The sequence below is a fragment of the Patiria miniata genome, unplaced genomic scaffold (genome assembly GCF_015706575.1).
Source record: "Patiria miniata isolate m_02_andy unplaced genomic scaffold, ASM1570657v1 HiC_scaffold_16, whole genome shotgun sequence".
NCBI lineage: Eukaryota > Metazoa > Echinodermata > Asteroidea > Valvatida > Asterinidae > Patiria > Patiria miniata.
This window is the reverse complement of record NW_024037054.1, coordinates 3,502,367-3,525,770: the sequence shown is the minus strand read 5'-3', so window position 1 is coordinate 3,525,770 and position 23,404 is coordinate 3,502,367. Positions and strand designations below refer to the sequence as shown.

Genomic DNA, 23,404 nt, shown 5'->3' with positions numbered 1-23,404 from the left:
CCCTTGTAAAACTCCACCCCTTATCTGACTCCATGCACATGTTAGAATTCAGTAGGTTTTCTCTTAAAACTTCCAGATGCATAGTTAAAGAATAATTTGAGGTATATTTCAAAAGAGAGAAAAAAATAGCAAAAGGAATCCTTTTTATTGTTTGAATTTATTGGTAAGACTGGTTTTATAAATATAAATACATTTGTACAGTTTGTAACTTTATATAAATTCAATAAATGCACTTGAAGTAAACTATGAGGATCGAAAGCATTGACTGTATTTTTTTTATGGTGCTCATGTGAATACTTCCCTCATGCAATAGAAGAGGGTAAACAAATTGGTACATTCATCTTGGAACATTAATAAGGTCATTGTCTGAACTTCTCACAATATCAGTCACATTCTTGACCAAATTAAGACACAATTTTTTCGGGTAAATATCACGATTATTGAAGCACTTTGGCAACTTAACCACAACAAACATATGTAACACTGGTCAAACAAGGATAGAAGTCCATGTTTAATTTGGTAAATGATGGCAAAACTTCCACACATAACACGTTTACATGTACATGTACTTGTTTACACAAGTACATGTATGTTCGATACACCATAGTATATCAGGTTTGCAGTTAAGTTGGTGTTGTGTTTTTTTCCTTGCCTTCCACCGCTGTGAACTGGGTGCGGATCCCGCCTGGGCCAATATGTGGATTAGGTGTTCAGTCCCTACCTGATTCCGTAGGTTTTCCCTGGAATATTCTTCTGGGATTTTCCTCCCACCTCTAAAACTGTAATGTCTTCTCATTGTCTTCTCTCCTAAGGTTTCTTCAGGCTTGCGAGCTACAGTGCCTAGGGCACTTGGAGGAATCCTTGGTTTCATTACCAGAAATAAATAATAATAATAAAAGATCTATTAGTGAAATTACATTAGTTGAGGACTCTTCACATGTCCATCACCTCATGTACCTTGATCTTTCTCAGAGATTTTCAATATTTTCATCCCTGCTTGCTGCTTTCTACAGCATAGCTAGAACAGACGTTGCGCATAAGTACCCTGGGGAGTGCACATATGTCAAAGTGGGCCTCCGCAAGTGTAACACAGATGCACATATTGACAACCAAGGGTTTGGACTCCCGAATTAGAAATGAACAGGGGTGTGGCCTCTGATACCATTTGCGTTCCTTGGGTGTAAAAAAAATGCCATGGACTACGTCACAACAGACAATTGTTAATTGTATGTGTGCATTTTCACTTTATCCATTGAAATCAACAATGAAGTAACACCTGAGAAGTAATTCTAGTACTAGTCTCATTCCCAGCCGCCGGACATTGCTAGCAGGCATCTGCTGCATGGCTGATTGGGCATCTCTGCTGTGCGTTTGCGGCACCGTTTGCAGTGATGGTGACTGGCAGGCTGAATAAGAAGACTATACTCTGCACTAGACGTCACACCATCTAAGAAAAAAACATCAAAATTAGTCAAATTGAGATAAAACAAAATAAACCTTAACCTATTTGGGAAATGTAATGTCAAACAATAAGCCATTTCGGTATTTCAACTGCGCATGCGCACAATGATATGGGTCAAGGGTCATTCGGGATAATCGAACGCTCATCGAAGATGCACGGAGACGGGTGCACGATGCTCGTGTGTTAATTACAAGCAGAATGGGCATCCGCGTAACATCGCGTAACATCGCGTATCATCACGCCATCGCGATCGCATTTTATCCCGAATGACCTTTGACATGGACTACTTCATCGAGATACCAAACCGGCTCATTGTGAAAGAATCTGTTTTCTGTATTTAACTTTAGTACTTGACTACATAATTGTCAATAAATTATTCTCGATTATCAACAATATTGGCCCACTTTCATGGCTCTGCACTTAAAGCGAATGAACATCACTGGCTTTTGCTGTAATATTCAGAAATGAATTATTTTGGGGGTAAGTTTAATAGATCAAATATTGGTTGAAGTTTTGTGTTTGAAAATGCTGGAAAAACCAAGAAAAACAAAAATGTTCAAGTTGTCTGGTTCCTTACTTCACTAAAGATGAAATGGATCAAAAATGCCGGAAAATTGTAAGGGAAGGGAACCAGTCTAGCTGGCCTGCACCTGTTCATGAACATGGGACCAATAGCAAACAAAATTTTACTGAAAAAAATGGTAAATTTGGAGCAGTACTTGAAAAGTAGTTAGGTTTTTCCAACGGTGGTCGGCCGACCACCGTTGGAAATGAATACAAAAGTACCATATTTCTTGAAAATGACTTCACACCAGGTGCCATAATTTTTACAGGATGCTTTGGACTGTCATTTACCAACATCCTAGTAAGGTATTTCGTAACAACTTGGAAGTTTTATTTTTCGATGTTTGCAAATGTTGTAATTTCCCTTTAAGACAACCACTCTTCAACTCTTGTATAGTGCAGAAAGTCCCTGTTAGCACAGAATAAAAGTCACTAGATCTTGGTGTGTGTACAAACAAATTCCTTTTTATCTAGTGAAATTCGTTAACTTTTAGAACATACTTGTTGATGGAACTCCAACACTTCCGGCAACTTGAATACTGCCCTCTGTTGGTGACCTCTCCATCTCCATGGCAACAGTTGTGAAGGAGGCCATCATGAGTTCACTGAGATGGGACGTGCTGGAAGTTGTCTCTTCCTGGAGCGCCTACAGAGAGCAAAAATAAACGGAGGATAATCTACGTTCTTTTGGGGAGTGTGCTTGTGTATCCAAATAGGTAACCTGATACTAACTGGTTAAAGAGGTTGTGGAATGCTCGAAGACATTTCCGTCATTTTTTGGGTATATGTAGCCTAAGGTGTGATGAAATAAAAACGACAATTGTTTCTGTCATAAAATGAGTACAAAAGGTACTTTTGAGAGCTGTTTTTCAAGTCCTGTCATGCCTGTTTCGACCCGAACGTGCAATTTGTGTAAAAGTCGTCGTTGCGGGCAGCAAACAAAAAACAGTAAATTGTGACGTAATAAACAGGACTCTCGATGCAGAGTAGCATAAACGAGTCCTGTTTATTACGTCACGATTCACTGTGTTTTGTTTGCTGCCCGCAACGACGACTTTTACACAAATTGCACGTTCGGGTCAAAACAGGACCTGAAAAATAGCTCTCAAAAGTACCCTTTGTACTCATTTCATGACAGAAACAGTAGTCGTTTTTATTTCATCACACCTTAGGCTACATATACCCAAAAAATGATGGAAATGTCTTCGAGCATTCCACAACCTCTTTAAAAATAAATTGGATATAAAAGGTTTTTGTTTTTGCATACAGTGTACATGTGTTACTCTTTGTGTAAAACATTCTTAGGTGGACAATTTACTTGTAGCAGAGCTTTTAGAGCATGCCTTGAGTTACATAATCAAATAGTTTGAAGTAAAGAAATTCCTAATGGTCAGTCAGCCTCTGTGGGGCGTGCCCCATATTGCATATGGTTGTGAGCTCATTCCTGCACCAACCACCATGGCATGACAGCACTCCGCTCCACTTGATTTTCGTTCAACTAAACTTTAACTAACAAACTTTAACATACAAACGGTCATACAGGAATACGGACGTCTTCATGGGAAGGACTTGTGAGGTAGGAACATTGTTGTCCTTATATCCCTTTTCTAAAGATTTCACTTGTGGGGTACCGTTCCCTTTGTACAAGTATCCCATAAGTGGGCCTGGTCAGGACGGACATACGGGATACGGTCATACAAAATTTAGGAAAGTGTTTCCTAAAACTTTGCTTAGGTGACACAAAAACTTGAGAACCGTGTGTTGCCTTCTTGGTTACTTTTCCCCTGACTTTTTGGCATTTCCAAGAATTCTGCTCCGATCAAGTCATTAATGACAGCATGTCCGCTGATAAGAATTAAGGTTCGAGTTGTTAATTATCAATATGACATGCTTTAAAAATTCTTTAAAAAATAACAAAATACTTTACTTACTTGAAGGTAACCTAAAAGCTGTATGTCATTGGTGCAGACTGTGACATCATATTCGCGACTCCGTGGCGCATGTATCGCAGCCAGGAACGTCTCTCGTACACTACAGAGGGCGCCGAGCACAGCGGCCAGCTCGGGCTGATGCCATGAACTGTCACAGTGGAACCAGCCAGTCTTGAAGACACTGACAGCATCTGGAAGAGCAAAAAAGGTCAGAGGTTAACAATTAGATGATGCATTTGGGCATTTTCCAAATCTCGGCTTCATCTCCAGCTTTGGCACCAGAATGATTACAATTTCTGTTGCCCAATGCATTTGATGTTCCTGAAGCAGAACATGGATCCATATTGAGCTGAAATCCCCACGTCATGGAGACAAAGCTAGAGATAAAGCCACGCTTTGAAAAATCTGCATTAATACACAGGAAGAGTGTGAACTCAAACAAAATGTACTAGCACTATCAATTTTGTTCTACCATTACCTGCTTCTAAGCTGCCATATACATGTATCAAGGTCACAAGAGCGGTCGCATCAGTGTAATTTAAATATTAAATAATGTTCAGTTTGTACAACGAAGTTTTGTGGGCAACAACATAGGCTTTTACACATTGTATTGCTCATGTACCCGGTATTTAGAGCAAAGAAACAATTGTCATAAAGTTGTATGTTGTTGCACATTGTTTATGTGGCCCAACATAGGTGGCCCTTATTTTTCCAGAAATGTAAAACAGGAAAAATGGTTGGACATGATTTTACCTGGTCTGTGCATGAATGCTTCTTCTGCAAGATGGGGCGTGATGGGGGCTATCGACCTGACGATAACCTCCAACAAGTGATGCAGGACCGACTGACAAGAGCGTCTCTCCAGCGAATCATACGCTTCACAGTATAACCTGTCCAGACAATAATAATAATGGTAATACGGATTTATGTAGCGCACATATCCACCAAACAAACTAACCTATCAAACTCTAAGTTAGTCAACAAACTAACTTATCAAACTCTAACTCGAGCTTTGGTTGGTCAACAAACTAACCTACAAATATGATACTCCTATGAAAACAGAACTTTAACTCGAGCATTGGTTAGTCAACAAACTAACCAATCAAACTCTAACTCCAGCGTTGGTTAGTCAACAAACTAACCAACCAAACTCTAACTCAAGCGTTGGTTAGTCAACAAACTAACCAACCAACCTCTAACTCGAGTGTTGGTTAGTCAACAAACTAACCTACCAAACTCTAACTCGAGCGTTGGTTAGTCAACAAACTAACCTACCAAACTCTAACTTGAGCATTAGTAATAGTCAACAAACTAACCAACCAAACTCTAACTCGAGCTTTGGTTGGTCAACAAACTAACCTACAAATATGATACTCCTATGAAAACAGAACTTTAACTCAAGCATTAGTTAGTCAACAAACTAACCAACCAAACTCTAACTCGAGCATTGGTTAGTCAACAAACTAACCAACCAAACGCTAACTCCAGCGTTGGTTAGTCAACAAACTAACCTACCAAACTCTAACTTGAGCGTTGGTTAGTCAACAAACTAACCAACCAACCTCTAACTCGAGCGTTGGTTAGTCAACAAACTAACCTACCAAACTCTAACTCGAGCGTTGGTTAGTCAACAAACTAACCTACCAAACTCTAACTTGAGCATTAGTAATAGTCAACAAACTAACCAACCAAACTCTAACTCGAGCTTTGGTTGGTCAACAAACTAACCTACAAATATGATACTCCTATGAAAACTGAACTTTAACTCCAGCATTGGTTAGTCAACAAACTAACCAACCAAACGCTAACTCCAGCGTTGGTTAGTCAACAAACTAACCAATCAAACTCTAACTCCAGCGTTGGTTAGTCAACAAACTAACCAACCAAACTCTAACTCAAGCGTTGGTTAGTCAACAAACTAACCAACCTCTAACTCGAGCGTTGGTTAGTCAACAAACTAACCTACCAAACTCTAACTCGAGCGTTGGTTAGTCAACAAACTAACCTACCAAACTCTAACTTGAGCATTAGTAATAGTCAACAAACTAACCAACCAAACTCTAACTCGAGCTTTGGTTGGTCAACAAACTAACCTACAAATATGATACTCCTATGAAAACTGAACTTTAACTCCAGCATTGGTTAGTCAACAAACTAACCAACCAAACGCTAACTCCAGCGTTGGTTAGTCAACAAACTAACCTACCAAACTCTAACTCGAGCTTAGGTTAGTCAACAAACTAACCTATCAAACTCTAACTTGAGCATTGGTTAGTCTACAAACTAAACTACCAAACTCTAACTCAAGCGTTGGTTAGTCAACAAACTAACCAACCTCTAACTCGAGCGTTGGTTAGTCAACAAACTAACCTACCAAACTCTAACTCGAGCGTTGGTTAGTCAACAAACTAACCTACCAAACTCTAACTTGAGCATTAGTAATAGTCAACAAACTAACCAACCAAACTCTAACTCGAGCTTTGGTTGGTCAACAAACTAACCTACAAATATGATACTCCTATGAAAACTGAACTTTAACTCCAGCATTGGTTAGTCAACAAACTAACCAACCAAACGCTAACTCCAGCGTTGGTTAGTCAACAAACTAACCTACCAAACTCTAACTTGAGCGTTGGTTAGTCAACAAACTAACCAACCAAACTCTAACTCGAGCTTTGGTTAGTCAACAAACTAACCTATCAAACTCTAACTTGAGCATTGGTTAGTCTACAAACTAAACTACCAAACTCTAACTTGAGCATTGGTTAGTCACCAAACTAACCAACCAAACTCTAACTCGAGCATTGGTGAGTCAACAGACTAACCTACCAAACCTTAACTCGAGCGTTGGTTAGTCAACAAACTAACCAGCCAAACTCTAACTCGAGTGTTGGTTAGTCAACAAACTAACCAACCAAACTCTAACTCGAGTGTTGGTTAGTCAACAAACTAACCAACCAAACTCTCATTATTAGTGCACAGGTGTGAGTAGTCACAAAGCGACCAGGAGTCAACCAAGTGGTCCATGATTTACATGTAACTTGGTACAAAATTGAAGTTGGAAGTAATCTCTTCCATCTAAAACTTGATCAAACACATGAGGAAAATTGTCTTCACCTATCTTTCATGGTATCCAAGTAAAAAGCCGAGATTTTGCCATGAATCAGTTCCGTGACCTTAGCCGTGATCTCGCCGAACTCATAGCTGTCATAGGCGGTGGCGACCTTTGACCCGTAGTCGTGGAGAAGGTGCAGCATGTACTTGTCAATGGGCAAGAGGTCAGCATGAGGTCGGAGGTCACTGGTGGGGTCAAAGTCATAAAGGTTGCCGAGGAAGTACCGAATAGTGTTCCTTATCTAAGGGGGGAGGGATGTGAAGAAAAGGAATTGAAATTGTAAACAATGGGATTTGTAGAAGTGGTATAACTTAAACAAGTTTATGTCTTACTGTCTTTGTCTAAAATATTCAAATCTTATGAAAACAGAATTGATTTTATAAGATTTGAGGGTTTGCATAGTGAAGTAAGAAAGATATGGGCATTTGCAGTGACACCATGGGCCTTATTCACGAGTCGGCCATATATACTTAGCAAGTTGATAATAAGCAGGACAAGTTCTTCTCAGAACTAATATCTTCTAAGCAGTAGTTATTACCACATGGTGTTACCGCAAAACCCGAAACGATACCGATACCCCACCATGCAAAGCCTCAAATCTTATATCGGCCATATTGATTTGAAGTGAGGATTTGTGGAACTTGCGAAGAGAAATGGAAGCAAGTAAATTACTAAGTAATTCCAGTCTGCTTCAATGAATAATTTTAAATTTGTAATTAAAAATTCCCTTATGTTTAAAGCTAGATTAAAATAAAAAGACAGTAAAATAAGGATGCATTGTGCCTGCATAAATAGTGTGGCACCATCCAATTGAACAGTTAACACTTAATAAAATGCGTTCAGGAAACTTGACAAAAATGGCCAACTCGTGAATAAGGCCAATATGACGATTAGAACTGTTTCTAACAAACTCAACTTGTGAACAGTGCGCACTACTCAAAAATCGAGTTGACACTGATCGTTCTCAGAACCACCCATAACTCACAAACAAAATTTACTGCTGCAAGGTGTTACTCCTAAATTACAGTGTTCTCCAGTGTACATGTATTTGCTTTTGTGCCATTTCAAAGCCAAAATATTGGATTACTGTTTGTAAAGAGTTAGAGAATTGTACCACAGCGCATGTGAGGTTTAAAGTGTCTGATGAGTGGAACGTTTACTTTAGGTACCTTTAAAATGTTTTGGTTGGTCATGGCGAAGAGTTCTGGGCCAACTTGGACCCTGGTCAACCAGCTGGACTCGGCCAGGCGCCACCTCAGCACATCGGCCCCGTAAACAGGATCTGTCTTCTTGTTCTATTCATAACAAAATAATTGAGATTGTCACCGAAAAAAGACACATTAGAATGCAATTATAAAAAAAACACTAAACTGAACATTGGGAATGACCCATCCTTTGATGTCCCACACTAAGGCCAAAAACAAAATAGTCGGTCCCTGGTCAGCGCGCATGTTGATTTTGATCATGCACGTCAATTTTTTTTTCCACATTTTCCGCAGTACCTACAACAGTGCTCTTTATTACCACACTGCCTCAAATTGTCGTGGGCAGCTCGACCTCCAAGCTTGGAAAAAAATAACCAAAAAATAAACCAACTTTGTTCTGACCAGAGACCGACTTTTTTTTTTTTTTTGGCCCGACACAATGCATTCTGAAGCCTCGTAATAGAAACCCAACACTATTCACACACAAAATTCCTTCTTAAATGCTGTGCATCCACAAAAGTTAAAAACTCATTTGTCTTTTTTTGCCTTGCACAAAGTAAAGCATGTCTTTGAATAATGCCAGTTGTTTCCCATAATGCAGTAAAAAAAAAAAAAAAGGCCTCTCCATTGTAACATCTTGATGGCATTCTGTATGGACCCCGTACACATACAAGTTTGCAGTCAATTTTAATGATATTTGCATGGTAAATTACACAGCTTTGGTGTTATAGAGACACAAAAAATGTCACACTAATGGACACCAAATATATGGAATGATCCAACTATAAGGTAAACTAAACTTACTTTTCCACCACTCACAACAACATCAGGGTCAACCACGTTACCTAAAGACTTTGACATTTTCCTTCCTTCACCGTCTAGCGTGAAGCCATGCACAAGAAGACTCCTGTCAGAAAAGTAGGGATGAAACATGACCAGAAAGCAAGACAGTCAGCAACAAAAATAACAAAACAAACCATAATCATAATCAGTCATAATCAAGTCAATCATAAGTCAACTTACAAGTCAGGTCACAAATAATAATAATAATAATAATTCCACTAAATGTACCATTAAGGAGACATGTTATAGTAATTTCTTCGGATGATGGGAGACATCGGTCATTAAGGAGACATTTTCATGTCACCCTGATGTCACAGCCCCCCTTTATAGGCAAAAAGTTACAGTCGCAATTGGGTTATTTTTATTGCTCGCTGTTTAATTAGTAAACCTACCAAAATTCGTGGAAAAAGGACTAGGGAATATTGGGTTAGGGCACATTGAAGTTTGAAAAATTTTGTGCACAAGTCTAAGGGAATGTCTCGTCTCCCAAATGACCCATTTCCCGTAATTTTAATAATAATAATAATAATAATAATAATGTGTGGTGCTTATATAGCGCTTCTCCAATTATTACCCCTGTTCATCAGGCCATGAGACCAGTTTTTGCAGCAGCTCCAGATCAGAGCATTCTGATCTCTACCTTCACAGGTACCCATTTATACTCCTGGGTGGAGACAGGCAATTGTAGTAAAGTGTCTTGCCCAAGAACACAAGCACCATGTTCCCCGTCAGGGTTCGAACCCACGTACCACGGCACGTGATTCGAACACCGTAACCATTAGACCACAGCGCTCATAATATAAGAGCAGGGGATGAACAATGAAAAGTAATGCATTGGCCACAGATTTTTTGAACAGCTTGTGACCCGAGTTGAAACTGGAAGACTTGTGATTGACTAGTGGTTGGTTGTTTTGCAGTGACCTGTGATTGGTCGTAATTAACCACTTGCCACCGGGATTATCTTTGGCTCAAAAGGCCATCTTTGAAAAAGAAAAGATGAATCGGCCAAATTTTAAAATTATGTCAAACACCACAAATACTGACTCTTGGGAGTCATTTGTACAATATTTGTATGATATGTTTCACCGTAACTTCATATTTTGCAACACTCCGAGGCCCTTCATGGAGTGACATTTGCTACAACGACAGGCCGTGTACAGTGGCCAAGTTCAAGTTCAACACGTGGTGTGTACAAAACCAATGGGAACCACTGACGTAAATATACATCCACCGCTGGAGACTCTGGGGAAACATTGACGATTTAATCCGTCGAATATACATTGCCAGATCGTGTTTACACGCCCTCTGGCGTTAACCAGTTCGCGCAAAGGTTTTGCAGTATTCGGAACATGACGGATAAACATGCAGGAGCAAGGCCGGAAATATCTGCCAGTGACCCGCTCGCAGCGAGCGAGGCCGGAAATGTGAGTGTGCTGCCCGAGGGTGATAGCTTCAGCCCGCCTGGCATGATAGGTTCGAGTGAAAAGTAATCCCGCGCCTCGTTCTGTTCTTGTTAAAATAATCCTGGCGTGAACTGGTTAGCGGCTGAACAGAATGTTACCTATACGGTGCCCTGTCCTTCACAGCGACGCTTGTAAGCAGAGATGTCTGGAACCAGGCGCCATACTGGTCCTCCCCCTCCAGGTACAAATCTGCCTGCTCGTCTGAATCTTTACAAGAGAAAGATTTTAAAAGGGTTGAAGACTAGAATATTGACCAAAAAACTGATGAAGACATACACAAATGCTTCATTTGTACATCAAAGACATTTGAACAAAATTGTGTTATTTTATATCCCCTTTTATTTAGTTGAAATTGCCAATCACATCTAACCTTTCAGGACATGTGACCACGAAGAACCGCTGTCAAACCATATATCCAAGATGTCTTCTCCTTTCACAAAATCCTTGGACTTGGAACCTGACTGTATATGTCCAAGAAAATCAAATTGATTTCATTAAACAATGAAATCATTCCTGCTTCATATTTTGTTGTTATACATGAACCTCTGTCTTGAATACTGTATTTTCATTGGCCTAGAACGATCACGTGTTAAGTTTACAAAAAGTCATGGCATACTCCCTGTGGGATATCATTTACGTGATATCACACGGAGAGTGTGCCATGACTTTGTACATACGATGCATACGGTATGAAACACTTGTATCGTTGGTACCCACGCTGATTTCACCATGTTTTCACACATGAGTGGGAACAGCGAACTACCCTCGGGCGCACAGCGCCCCTTGGGTGTTCAAAACGCCATATTCCACATCACAGCAGTCAGCAACTGTTAAATATATAATTTGCCACATAAGATGTACGAAAAGAGGGAGTACAATTATGTTTCAATATGTTTCAAAACATTTATATCAACGTGTGGACAATGTATGGAAAGCTTAAAAATGAACAAGACCAAAGCATTTTACAAGGAAAATAGAATACATTACAATTTTGGGTTTCTAAAGCACTGTATATACCGAGTGCTGTCCGCGATCTTGTAAGAAAATTCACAAGCTTTTAGCACAAGCATGTTATCAACATGACCCACAGAGATAGCTCCTGATACAGATGTGGGAACCATAATCAATGGCATGTACGATGGAATTTTACCCTTTGCCAATATACTTTTTTACCCAATATTAATACATCTCACTGATAAATTAACATCATGCCATCTCCTCCTCAAAACACACCCATGCAGAGAATTCAGTGAAACCAAAAGTTTAAATCTTTTGCAAAAATCCAGACACAAGATTATATGTGCAATAAAAAACTACTTATTGTATCTCACAGACTTACTTTAGGTATCAAGCTGTCGGGAAGCAGTTCTTCTACAGGTAAATTCCACCAGCAGTCACTGCCATGCTTTTCAATAAGACTAGTCACGTGGCTAACACTTTCACTAAAAAAGAAACAATATTGGTGAATTTCTTAGACTGAAAAACATTCAATCATTAACCCTCCTACACAAGCACACATTCTGCACCAAATTATTCCTGCAGTCAAAATCAATCGACTGTTTTCAACAGTTAAGAGCTCCCAGCCTACATAAAGCAGGATTGACTGGCTGTGACTGTTTATGTAACTTGATACAGCTTTGCTTTGACTGTAGGTGATTGATAAGCAAGCTGTGCCTACCACTTGCCTGCATTTGTCTGTTGACTGAATTTGACTAGTGACAGTGCTTACTTGAAATATGATCTGACTGTTGGTGACTAGCCTATGTAAAAGGCAAAGCAGGGGAAGAGGATTGATTTTGTTGACTGTCTGTGACTGTTAAAACAGCAGGAGGGTTAATAATCATTAAAATTATTCATACCTTGTAAGGAGTGGTTCGTCCGTCTCTTTGTTGTAAAATACTGGAATAGGGACACCCCAAACCCTCTGCCTAGATATACACCAGAACGTCCGGCCGTCCAAATAAGTTCTCATGCTGTTCAGAGCGTGGCTCGGAAGCATCTCAACATTTTCAAGACATTCCTATCACAAAAATATGCGATAACACACTCAGTGTTAACTAAAATAACATTAACATTTATAATAGATATACAGATTAAATTTTAATCCGTTCATTATTCAGTAGATTACAAAGCACACATAACACTTTGCACTTGTGTACTCGTATTAGACACTATATCGACTGTTGTTTTAATCTGCTGTATGCCAATATCAATGCTGGCTAGCTGGCTTATACTAATTCTGAGTGCAAACAAAATGTGGGCTAACTAAATTTGGTAAATTGGGGGGCAGTATTTCAAAAAGTGTTAGTTGTTTTTAAACGATGGTCGGCCGACCATCGTTGGAATTTGATACAAAATTCCACTTTTCTTGAATATGATAGCACAAAAGGTGCCATGATTTCACAGGATGCTTGAGACTATTATTCACTTACAGTCGAGTAATGTATTTAATAATAATTTGGCACTTTTGTTTTTGATGTTTGCAAACGTTGTATACCTTTAAAAACAAAACTGAAAGTGAAGACAAACATGTAAACAAACAGCAAGACAAGCACGCAAAAAATTACTGCGATAAAAATTATAGTTGAGGCAAATTACTATTACTAGCTGATTTAAATACTCTCATTCAAAAATGTATATGTTAATCATGTCATGAATAATTCATAAGTCACAACACACTCATACCAATGCCCTGTCTTTGATTGCCCCCGTGTTAATGAACCACTGCTTGCTGGGCCTGATGATGATTGGCTGCTTGGTCCTCCAATCGTAGGGGTAGCTGTGCACATAATTAGACTGCTTCAGTAGACTCCCATTGCATCTCAGCATTTCAATGACTGGTTGAAAGAACAGACAAAATAAGCAACAAAACATTCTCAGTCTTGTGATGTTTGCGCTTGGAGACATCCAAGGAGATGTGCAAGAGAATAAAACAGTTATATGGGCTCCGTGCACAAGTACCCCGTCAAGGGTCAGAAAAGGAGAGTTGGGGGTGACTTAAACTGGTTCCCGACCCATCCTCTGGGTATTTTGAATGTATCCAAAGTTATTGGAGGCAGGAATTAGTCTTGGAGACCATCGCAAGTCGAATTCAAACGTATTCGCACGCCAACAACGCCTGACGCTCACGCGGCCCAGAGACACGGTGACTATGATAACTTTTGCACATTCAGGGAGTTGTTCATACTTTGCGCTCGAACCAGTACAGTATGTGTGTGCACGCTATGTTTCCCGTCCACAGAGCCCAAAGGGTCAGATTTGAACCAACTAACCGGTGGTTCAGTGGATACGATATCTGCACCAGTAAATAGATAATCTTGGCTTCAGACAGCATTGGGTATACAGTTGAAATCAAATAATATACAATTATGTCAGTGAATGGTAAAACCAAATATTAATTTTTTTGATAATTGTAGAATGTTACTGCAACACATATTGTAGAATCTGCAAAATAATCTTATTTGATTTAAATCAAAGTGATTTAAATCAGCCAACCCTGTTGGAAAAGCACTGCACCAAATAAGTTGAAAGAGTCAAGAATTAAAGTTTCAAAATTGAAGCAAATCCAGTATTATGTCTGAAATTATCAGAATTTTAGATTTTTACAAATCTTTAAAAAACAGTATGCTTATTCTTACCTATATCATTAGCTTCTGTCAGGACATTCTTCCCTGCCAAGTCTTGACCAACCTCTGGTGAAAAGATACCATCTTCATCAACTGTGCAGTGCTGTTGGGGAAAAAAAGAGATTATTTGAGGGCTTTAATTTAATCAGTTTGCCAAGGATATTTTCAATACAACAACGGTTTCTTTCACTTAGTCATGTCTTTCTACGCATTTAAATATTCAGGAGAATATTTTTCCACTTTTGAGTTGTACTTATATGCTCTTCAACAAGTTTGGTTTTCTTCTTTTGATGAATTTTTGACTTTTTTCTATTTTGAGCATTTACAAATCTCTGAAAAGCTTTTATTTTGGACAGCTTGCCCTTGCACACAAACAGATTTGCCCTGTGAGTAGACCAGTTCCGGGTCATTAGGGACGGGAGCCAGACTACCCTGTATTACAAAATGCAGGCCAATTTTGGGGTTTATTTTCACCCGATGTCTCTAGATATCTTTAGATTTTGAGTTTGCTTATGATTGTTATGTCATAAAACAGGCACCGCAAAGATCCTTTGTACGTTGCGATGATGCGAAAATTCATCACAGCTTACAATGTGTTACCATGGAAGTTGTGAAGCCTTCAACACATTGTAAATTTCTTAAAATTATTTATTTAGAATCATAGCAAGTTGGAATGTAGTGCTTCGTGAAATCAAACCCCATATCTCTAGTCTAACTCACCAAGGGCAGATTGAACTGGACGGCTATCCCATAATCCTCTGGTCCATGGGCTGGTGCCGTGTGGACAAGTCCGGTGCCCATGCTCATCTTGACATGGGCTGCTGGTAGCAGGGGCACTGTTTTGCCGCTTATCGTGGGATGAAAGCAGGAACCACCTTCCAGTTCAGAACCTAAGAATATACGTGAGAACTTTAAATCAAAATCATCATATGTTCTACCAGAAAACATCACAAATATAAAGTTGAACAAAGAAATTGACTGGAGCGGGGTTTAAACCTGCGACCTCCGGATTGCCGTTCCGGTGCTCTACCAACTGAGCTATCCAGCCCTGTGTTGGCATCTCCCAATTTGTAAATGTCTTTGTTCGCGGGGTGCTTATCAGCAGCAATCAACCCTGCTGTTGATTTGTTAATTCAACCTCATACTGGGATCAAATAGGGGGTGGGCGTTGCGGTACTTTACTCGCTTTCCACAGCTGTGACCCAGGTTCGAATTCCGCCTGGGCCAACATGTGGATTGGGTTTTCAGTCCCTGCCTGATTCCGTGGGTTTCCCTAGAATATCATTCTGGGGTTTTCCTCCCTCCACTAAAACTGTACTTTCCTTCCACATCTTCTTCCAAGTCTAATATCCATCCTGTTCTGACGCTTGCACTGCTGGATGTTGTCGAAATAAATAAGTATTAAAATAAATAAAACTCCACTTAGTCAGTTCCCCCTGGTGGTTTACTAGATAAAACTTTATCAAAAATGTAGTTTTACAATTTATTCATAAATACCTCAGACAGTTTAGCTATTCCTATTGGTCGAGAGCCTGTCACGTGGCCGGTCTTAAACGGATGATAAAGACATGGCTAGCTGGTCTTAAACACTTTTCCAGTGTCACAATAAAATGTGGACTCCTAAAAATCCAGTGCCTCTTACCGTTTTATTGGTTGAACGTTCACAATCCTCACGTAGGCATGCGCAACACTACCAGCGAGTCAGAATTTTATAGTTCTAAATTCAAAACGCAACGCCCCAGGTGCATTCTGCGCGACATCGTGCAGAACATGCTACGCGCGCGTCAATCTCCATAAAAGGGTTGTTTACATCTTACTCGCCAGCTGAACACTCCATTATTTTGCTAGAGGGAAGTTTCAAAAAGCATGAAGTGAACTTGTTGAACAAAATCTGGATTTTTTGAACGAATTATTTGATTTTTTTTTACCGAAAAGGTATTTATGAATGAGAATAAATATGTGCTCGGTCAGTATTTATCACTCTGTTTAAGACCGCTTAGAGTCTGGGTGCTGATAATTACCCTCGCCTCCGGCTCGGGTATCAGCACCCAGACTCTAAGCGGTCTTAAACAGAGTGATAAAAACCTCCGGATTACACATTTATTCCCTTAATAAAGTTAGCAGGCTGTATTTCTGTCACTGAACTCAGTACCATTAATATTATATACCATTGGAAAAATCTTGTTTGGCAAACTCCAGATAAACAAATATTATATTTCTGAAAAAAAATTAGACTTTGTGGTGTCAGGTCACATTTGTATTTTCATGCTCACCTCCAAAAGAAACTATCCTCTCAAATTTCTTTCCCAGAATCTCTGCCATTTCTTCGACTCTCTCTGCCGCTAGGAGTAAATTCTCCCCGGTTTCCGCACACCGTACCACGCTGTAGTCTTTGGCTGGCATGTAACAGATGGCCTCATTGGCCGGAATGGTCCAAGGAGTGGTGGTCCAAATAGCAGCGTGGAGATTAGCTGTAGGCAAAAACAGAATGTTGTGATGGCATTTGATAGAATTTGATGGAATTTGATAGAACTCAGTGGAATTTGATGGAATTTCATGGAACTCGGTGGAATTTGATGGAATTTGATGGAAAATTGCCCATAAGCACTGAGCAGGAAGTCCAGGGTTTGAGTCCCACCTGGATAAGTTTGTTATTACTTTTGTTCAGCTCCTAAACAGCAGATTATAGAATGCTGATAAAGTTGTGTTTGTAAGGTGACAATTAAAAAAAAAAAAAAATTATTAAAATATTTCTGGCAATTTTCTGTCGATTCAAAAGTTAATATATACAAAATGAGAAAAGTAACTTTGAAACATCTACACAAAATTTCGCATACTTTGTGTTGAAATCATTCCAGCTAACCAATGGTGAATAGGTTTGATCACTACAAGTTTTCCTCTATATCACAAATGTATGCTCCTTTCATTCACACTGAATATTCACGACAGCTATGAATGAATATGGACCTCAAGCATCCACTTTTTTTCTAGCACTGTCTCATATTCTTAGGACTTGGACAAGTTCAGAGACTGCATACAAACAATGTATTTGTCTAAATGAGACTTCGGTTCAAGTTTGATCCGGATAAATCTGGAAACATTAACTGTTTCTTTTATTACTTGAATATTCGGCCAATTTCCCTGGAAGCTTTGATACTGGAAACTTGACGTAGATGGACGGGGAGACGTGATTGGGGTTGTATTCCAGCTCAGCTTCTGCTAGTGCCGTCCTGTGGAAAGAAATAAGGTGGGAGATCAACAAAAGGTGCCAAGAAATTGAGTGAAGAATCAATAGCAACCTCATTACAATTTGTTGGTAGCACCACAAAGTGACGTATCGTGTGCACAAAGTCCATAGACAATACTTCACTTTGTGGTGCAACTGACAAATTTAAGAACTTATCAAAGTTCAACTCTTGCATTGTTTTGAATATTTTGGGAAAAGGTTTTTGACGTATGTTTGTGTATTGCTTAAGTTTTAAATGACACCCTTACAACCTTTTATTTAAGCAAAGGCTGTGGTGTTTGTATCCAGAAAATGTCGTCATTATGGCGACCTAGTTGACTCAAAAATATGACCTGGAGCAAACCAATCCTGCTTTACGTAGGCTGGGAGCTCTTAACTGTTAAAAATCACTTGATTGATTTTGACGTGAAAGGACAACTTTGCACAAAATGTATGTTTGCATAGAAGGGTTAAAGGTGACAATGCATACAATTTGCTTGGATGTTTTTTTCAGTCTCAGCATCTTCCTTTTAAACATTTCTTCATATTTGCTGGCCAACAATGACACACAACTTGCGAGGCATGTACGGTGGATACATTAATGCAAACGTGGCTACACAATGATTTAAACAATAAACTGTGGGGAAAAAGATCAAATATAAAAGAACAAATTCTAGAAAACCTACCTCGAGGATGGAGACCAGTTGACTGGTTTCAAGTCACGGTAGATAAACCCCTGCCAAAAGAAAATTGACCAAAAAATGCTGATTTTTAGATTCTGCAGGGTTTTTTTCTACACTTGTCTCCGACAAGGGAGTAAAGTTTTTGGGATTAAGGTCGTGTCCGAATTACTTGGTTACGGCTGGACATTACACACCTGTCTATGGAGGCAGCTTTAGCCGCTTCCATTGACAAGTGCATTTATTTCAGTCGTAGCCAAGTGATTGGGACATGGCTTAATTCTCTTGTGACTGACTGGAGTGTCTGAACGAGCCATAAGAGACCGCTTTTTATGGTTACACTTGGCTTTTATTTACCTTTGATAGAATATGAATTTCAGGGGCCTTTTGTAAATGTACCCCCCCCCCCCCCCCCCCCCCAGGTTTGTGCTTTGCTTACACTATTAAATCCTGTTTTCTGGGAATACTGAGTTGAGTGATCGTGTACCTCAAAGTTCTGTTTTTGATCTCTTACTTGTTTCCTTATCATCTAACAATAGAATATGTGGGATGTAGAGTTTTAATCAAGTCCACCATAAGGAGAATCATAAGTTGGTCACAAGTCTCATCACAAGTAAAAGTGCAGTAGAGATTTTCAGCGGGTTTGAAATTCACGTGATACGAGAAAGTGACACAGGAACTACGCGTGGAAGCCCATTCTCACAGGATCAGTAGGTATGAATTTCCATCTTTACGCTCACAATTTCTTTCAATTTAATAATTAAATCAACCTCCCTTTCTTAATTTTACAATGTACCAGACATGCCTGATTGCAATTAGCAGCTCGTAAGAGTGAATTTTTTTATAGTGTATGACTGAATTTTGCGTATTTTTGTGACAACATTGTGACTTGATTTCCTCAGCAGCAAAACATATACGCAGACCTGCTTGCTTATGCAACTTGTGAACATAGCCCAGTTAGTTTGGCTTCAAATGGCTCAAGAACCTCACCTTCTGATACATTTGATGGAAAATTCGCAGCTGGGAGGCTTCATACTCTTTGTCAAATGTGTAATAGCAGCCACTCTCCCTGTGCAACAATTAAAAAAAATACAGGAATTGTATTTTAGAGCTTGACAAACTTTCTTCCTTTTATCTGTGCTTTGCTGTTCAAAGTAGCCCGATTAACTGATGATTAATTAATTTTAACCAAATATTCTGGGCCAGATCTTTTTCTAAAAAGTAATAAAAATGGCAACGGAAGATGCTCTCTAGCAATCCGAACAACTCATGAAATAATACACTATTTTGGTTCAACTTGAAATTGATGATAAGTTTGAGGGTTTTCATTGAGTATGAGCAGTCATCAGCACATGAGTTACAGTACCGCCCCAAATCTCCCTGCAGTACCCGGAACCACTCAAGCACTCACCAGTGAATTCATCAGTAAAATAAACACAATTTCACACAAGGTAGGACAGTTGCTGATGGGTTAATGAATTTTTGAATGACTTGAATCATGACTCTCTTCATGAGTCCTTTTACAAAAGATTCATTGGCCTTAACCTTGATGAATCTGCCATTATTAGCTAACACCTAATTTTGCATAATTTTTAATCAATTGTGGACTGCACAGTTTACGGGTATTATGACCCAAGTTATTGTGCCATCGGTTACTTCACAGAGGTGGATTATGTTGGATCCAGGGGACTTGTGCCGTCATTAATGCCAGCAAACTAAGACTTGTAACATTTTACACTCACCATTCAGCCATGATGCCCCATTTCTTGAATGCCTCCATCTGTCTGTCAATAGCTTTCGCTGCAAAATTTCTGGCTGTAAAAACAAGACAGAGTGGGAGCAAATACCGTGTTAAAATCTTATTCAGCATTTGCACATCATATGAGCAATAGGTGAGTGCGAACATCCAGGAGCTTCTTACATTACATTGCATTCTTACATTCAAGTTCCCAGACCTATTTACTTATAACTCATTTAACTCAATGGTTCTTGAGTCTGGAGTGTTGAATGGTAACTCATCGCAACCGGTGAAAACTGATGTGCAAACAGATATTTTTATATAACCGACATACAGATCCTTGTCATTTGATTGGTGACATTCGTTATTGCTCCCATTCACGCCGGGGCTCAAAAAGTCCCGTTCACCCATGGGGAATGGGAAATACTATTCAACAGTTTCAACGATAATAATTCAACGATTATTCTAGTTCCATGACGCAGTATTTGTGTGCAACGGCATGCATGCTGGTGTGCGCGTTCAGTGTTGCGCATAGCACGTATTGTTCCAAAGAGCCAGCGCTACAGAGTTGGGTTCAAACATTTCATGAAGGGGTGGTTTGGAAGAGAGAACTACAGTTTCCACCAATTTTGTATTGAAATAAAAGTTCAAATATAACAAATGACAGGGATCTATATGTCAGTAATATAAAACAAATATTGAGTGGCTTTAAATTGTGAAATGGGAGGAATATTATTGCTCGGTAATGTGGGAGGAATATTATCGCTCCAGTTCACTCGGCTTCGCCTCATGAAATGGAAAAGTCCAGATTTTACCTTGCGATAATATTCCTCCCATTTTAATCTGAGCCACTCAATATTTGTATGCCATCGGCAGACGTTATCCTGCCCACACCTAAAAGTCACATCAGAAAGATTAAAGGAAAAGGCCTGACGAGGCCCCTTCTTTTTACCCTTTCTCCTTATTTCTGGAGGGCTCAGCTTCCGAAAATCCTCCTCTTTCTCAGAGAGTGCTTTCAACTCAATAGGGAGACCGTGGCAATCCCAGCCAGGCTTGTAGTGGACCCTGTAGCCGCGCAACAGTTTGTAACGATTGATGACATCTTTCAGTATCTGTCCCAAAGAGAAACGTTGGATCATTTTCATCCCATACAATTAGAAGGGTAACTTTTGTAGTTAGAAAATTAACCCTAACCTTCCCAAATCCTCCAAAATCCACTTTGCAAAAGGAGGATTTTGCAAGATTAAGGCTTTATGGCAAAATGTGTGGCTGATTTCGGATGCACTGTTTCAAGGTCTTGGGCCGGACCTTGTGTTGTTTATACTCAACTGTGCAAAAATATGAGCCTAAAATTACACTGGAAATCCTCCACATTGCTTTAGGATGTCACTGGCTCTGCCTTTACATATTGACAGTGATTGCCAGAGGATTTGGCAGGATTGAGGCAGTGGTCAGCCCTCCAAGGACCACATTCACGAAACAACAGATGATTTTTGGTGGATTGAGGCTGTATGCAATTTTGGAGGCAGTTGGAAGATTTTGCAGGATTGAGGTTGCATCCTAGCAACAATACCTTGGGAGTTGGGGTTAATATTACCACTCATTTAAATTGTAGCAAGAGAATGAGATTACAGCCAAATGTGTGTACAAAATTTTATTGTATAATTATGTGCAAATAAAAGTGGATGTTCTCACCAAATTGTCAAAACAAGAGTAGTCAAGAATCTTTATGACCAAGACTTTTAATACCAACACGGTCACCTTGGATCGTGATCATTGCGGATGTGTCCAACTATACTGCGATTATTTCTTCATCATTTTAGTTGATTTCACTGCATTTTGTATTTATAAACAAATCATAGGATGCCCATAGTGTTATAGAGCAATCCCGGCATGCTATCAATTCCATCACGAAGGCCCCCTTCAATGGCAAAAGCACTGTACTGTCATGCAGATAATCCATCACTGAGGCAGTTTACCAAGTATATTAGCATGCACAATGGTTTCTCCATTGAAGGGGGCCCTGTGTGTTTCTAGTGATCACCAGCCCAAATTTGTTTATAGTGTCGGTGAGGAATTTAACTTTATTCAGATGTAAACAGCACCATACCTTATTTAGAGCATGACCAATGTGTGGGTCTCCATTGGCATACGGTGGACCATCATGCAGACAAAAAGCCTTTCCAGTTTCCTGTTTTCTTTGCCATGAGTAGAGTTCCGAAAAACCACAGACCTTTTAAAGAGAGGAATAGTTAAGCACTAAGAATTCAAATACAAATGGTCATAAGCAAAGTTATCTGGTTTCCGCCTATAAAAGCCGGCCCCTAGTTCCTGACTCTCTATTATCGTTTGAAATGTACTTGTGTTAACAAACGAGTCTACTCATCATCATAATCGATGCATCGCACTCAGTAAAGGAATCGTAAAGGGGTCAATCGAATGTACGCTGGGCATGATGACCACATCGCATCGTTCAAACATTAACACGATCAAGAGGGGAGCTCTCGGAGTGGAACGGGAAATTTCACTTTTCATCCGGATCGTAAGTTAACTTCAGTACAACCATCTCAATCATCGATGTCTACTAGTACTAGTAATTTGTAGGCCATTTTGAGGGCGAAATCTGATGTTTTTGTTAGGCAATGTTGGGTTTTTGGATCAAGGACAAAATTGTGTCGACCGACTGATGATGGGGTTTAGCTTGGACCCCACAAAAATCGCCAGACCATGGTAAGCCCGAAAATTAAAAAAGGCAATAAGTTGGATCCAAGTTACTTGGACTAGAAAAGATTTACTGTTTTTGGAAAATTACCCTCCGAATGTCTTCTTCACGTTTTCCAGCACCCCATAGCTCAAACGTTGTCTTCGGCAGGTTTAGCGTATCGGCATATTTCTTGCTTGAAAAGTACCTCTTTCCGCGTACCATTATACAATTTTTAAGCTTTAACGGGCTCCCCCATGTCTTCCAACAAATTCTTAACATTTCGATTCGATTTCTGATGACCTAACGTCTAGCAGCAACAAGTTCAATCAGAATGGGGGCATTTTCTTCTTTTCTTCGTCCATGGAGGCTGCCATCTTGTTAGTATGGTATCCATAAAGGTATGAAGTTTGATACTAGTATAGTGTAACTGGGAACTAGACAAGCATACTTCTTTAAAATTATAGAGGGCGGTATACATATATAAGCGTTCGCTCGGTAAAAAGTGTGCATGCTGCGCTGCATCAACATGATGGGTGCATACCTGCAAATAAACTCCCATAGACACTAGTGCTAAATGCCCATACTTCAAAATTATTTTTAAAATACTCAAAACTCTCACAGGTATTCAAGCTGCACAGAAAAATGATGATCAATGTGTCATCTTTCATTTTCTTTTCGATTTTTGGTGGGTTGACCATTGACTTTTCGAGATATTTTCACGCAAAGAAGACGACCCCTATTTCCCCCAAAGCGGAAAAGTAGCCATCTTGAAAAACGATCCCTCCACAACATGGCAAAATAGCGCCACTTTCGAGCCCAATAGCATCCAAAATGCTCAGAATTGGAA

General features: G+C 39.6%; 1 protein-coding gene across 1 annotated transcript; it reads right to left on the bottom strand.

Annotated features, from left to right (window-relative positions):
- Nucleotides 1-780: 780 nt before the first annotated feature.
- On the bottom strand, nt 781-23,007 carry LOC119722689 (isoleucine--tRNA ligase, mitochondrial-like). The gene is made up of 22 exons (XM_038192937.1): nt 22,666-23,007; nt 21,964-22,086; nt 20,806-20,965; nt 19,858-19,930; nt 19,106-19,184; nt 18,122-18,171; nt 17,330-17,439; nt 16,483-16,680; nt 14,930-15,099; nt 14,222-14,312; nt 13,269-13,420; nt 12,443-12,603; nt 11,923-12,025; nt 10,954-11,044; nt 10,682-10,790; nt 9,082-9,184; nt 8,242-8,367; nt 7,075-7,313; nt 4,711-4,847; nt 3,958-4,148; nt 2,528-2,672; nt 781-1,447 (listed from the first exon to the last, which is right to left on the bottom strand). Exons 1-22 carry the CDS (start codon nt 22,834-22,836, stop codon nt 1,302-1,304), a joined length of 2,928 nt encoding a protein of 975 aa, XP_038048865.1. The 5' UTR covers nt 22,837-23,007; the 3' UTR covers nt 781-1,301.
- Nucleotides 23,008-23,404: the final 397 nt, after the last annotated feature.

Bases quoted from the DNA above. Each gene is read 5' to 3' on its own strand.
- LOC119722689 (XM_038192937.1), bottom strand. From the start codon at position 22,836: ATGTTAAGAATTTGTTGGAAGACATGGGGGAGCCCGTTAAAGCTTAAA. The intron at 12,604-13,268 runs GTATGAGTGTGT...TTTTTGTGATAG, and splicing joins CAATCAAAGACAGGGCATTG to GAATGTCTTGAAAATGTTGA. The intron at 4,149-4,710 runs GTAAAATCATGT...TTGCTCTTCCAG, and splicing joins AGCATTCATGCACAGACCAG to ATGCTGTCAGTGTCTTCAAG.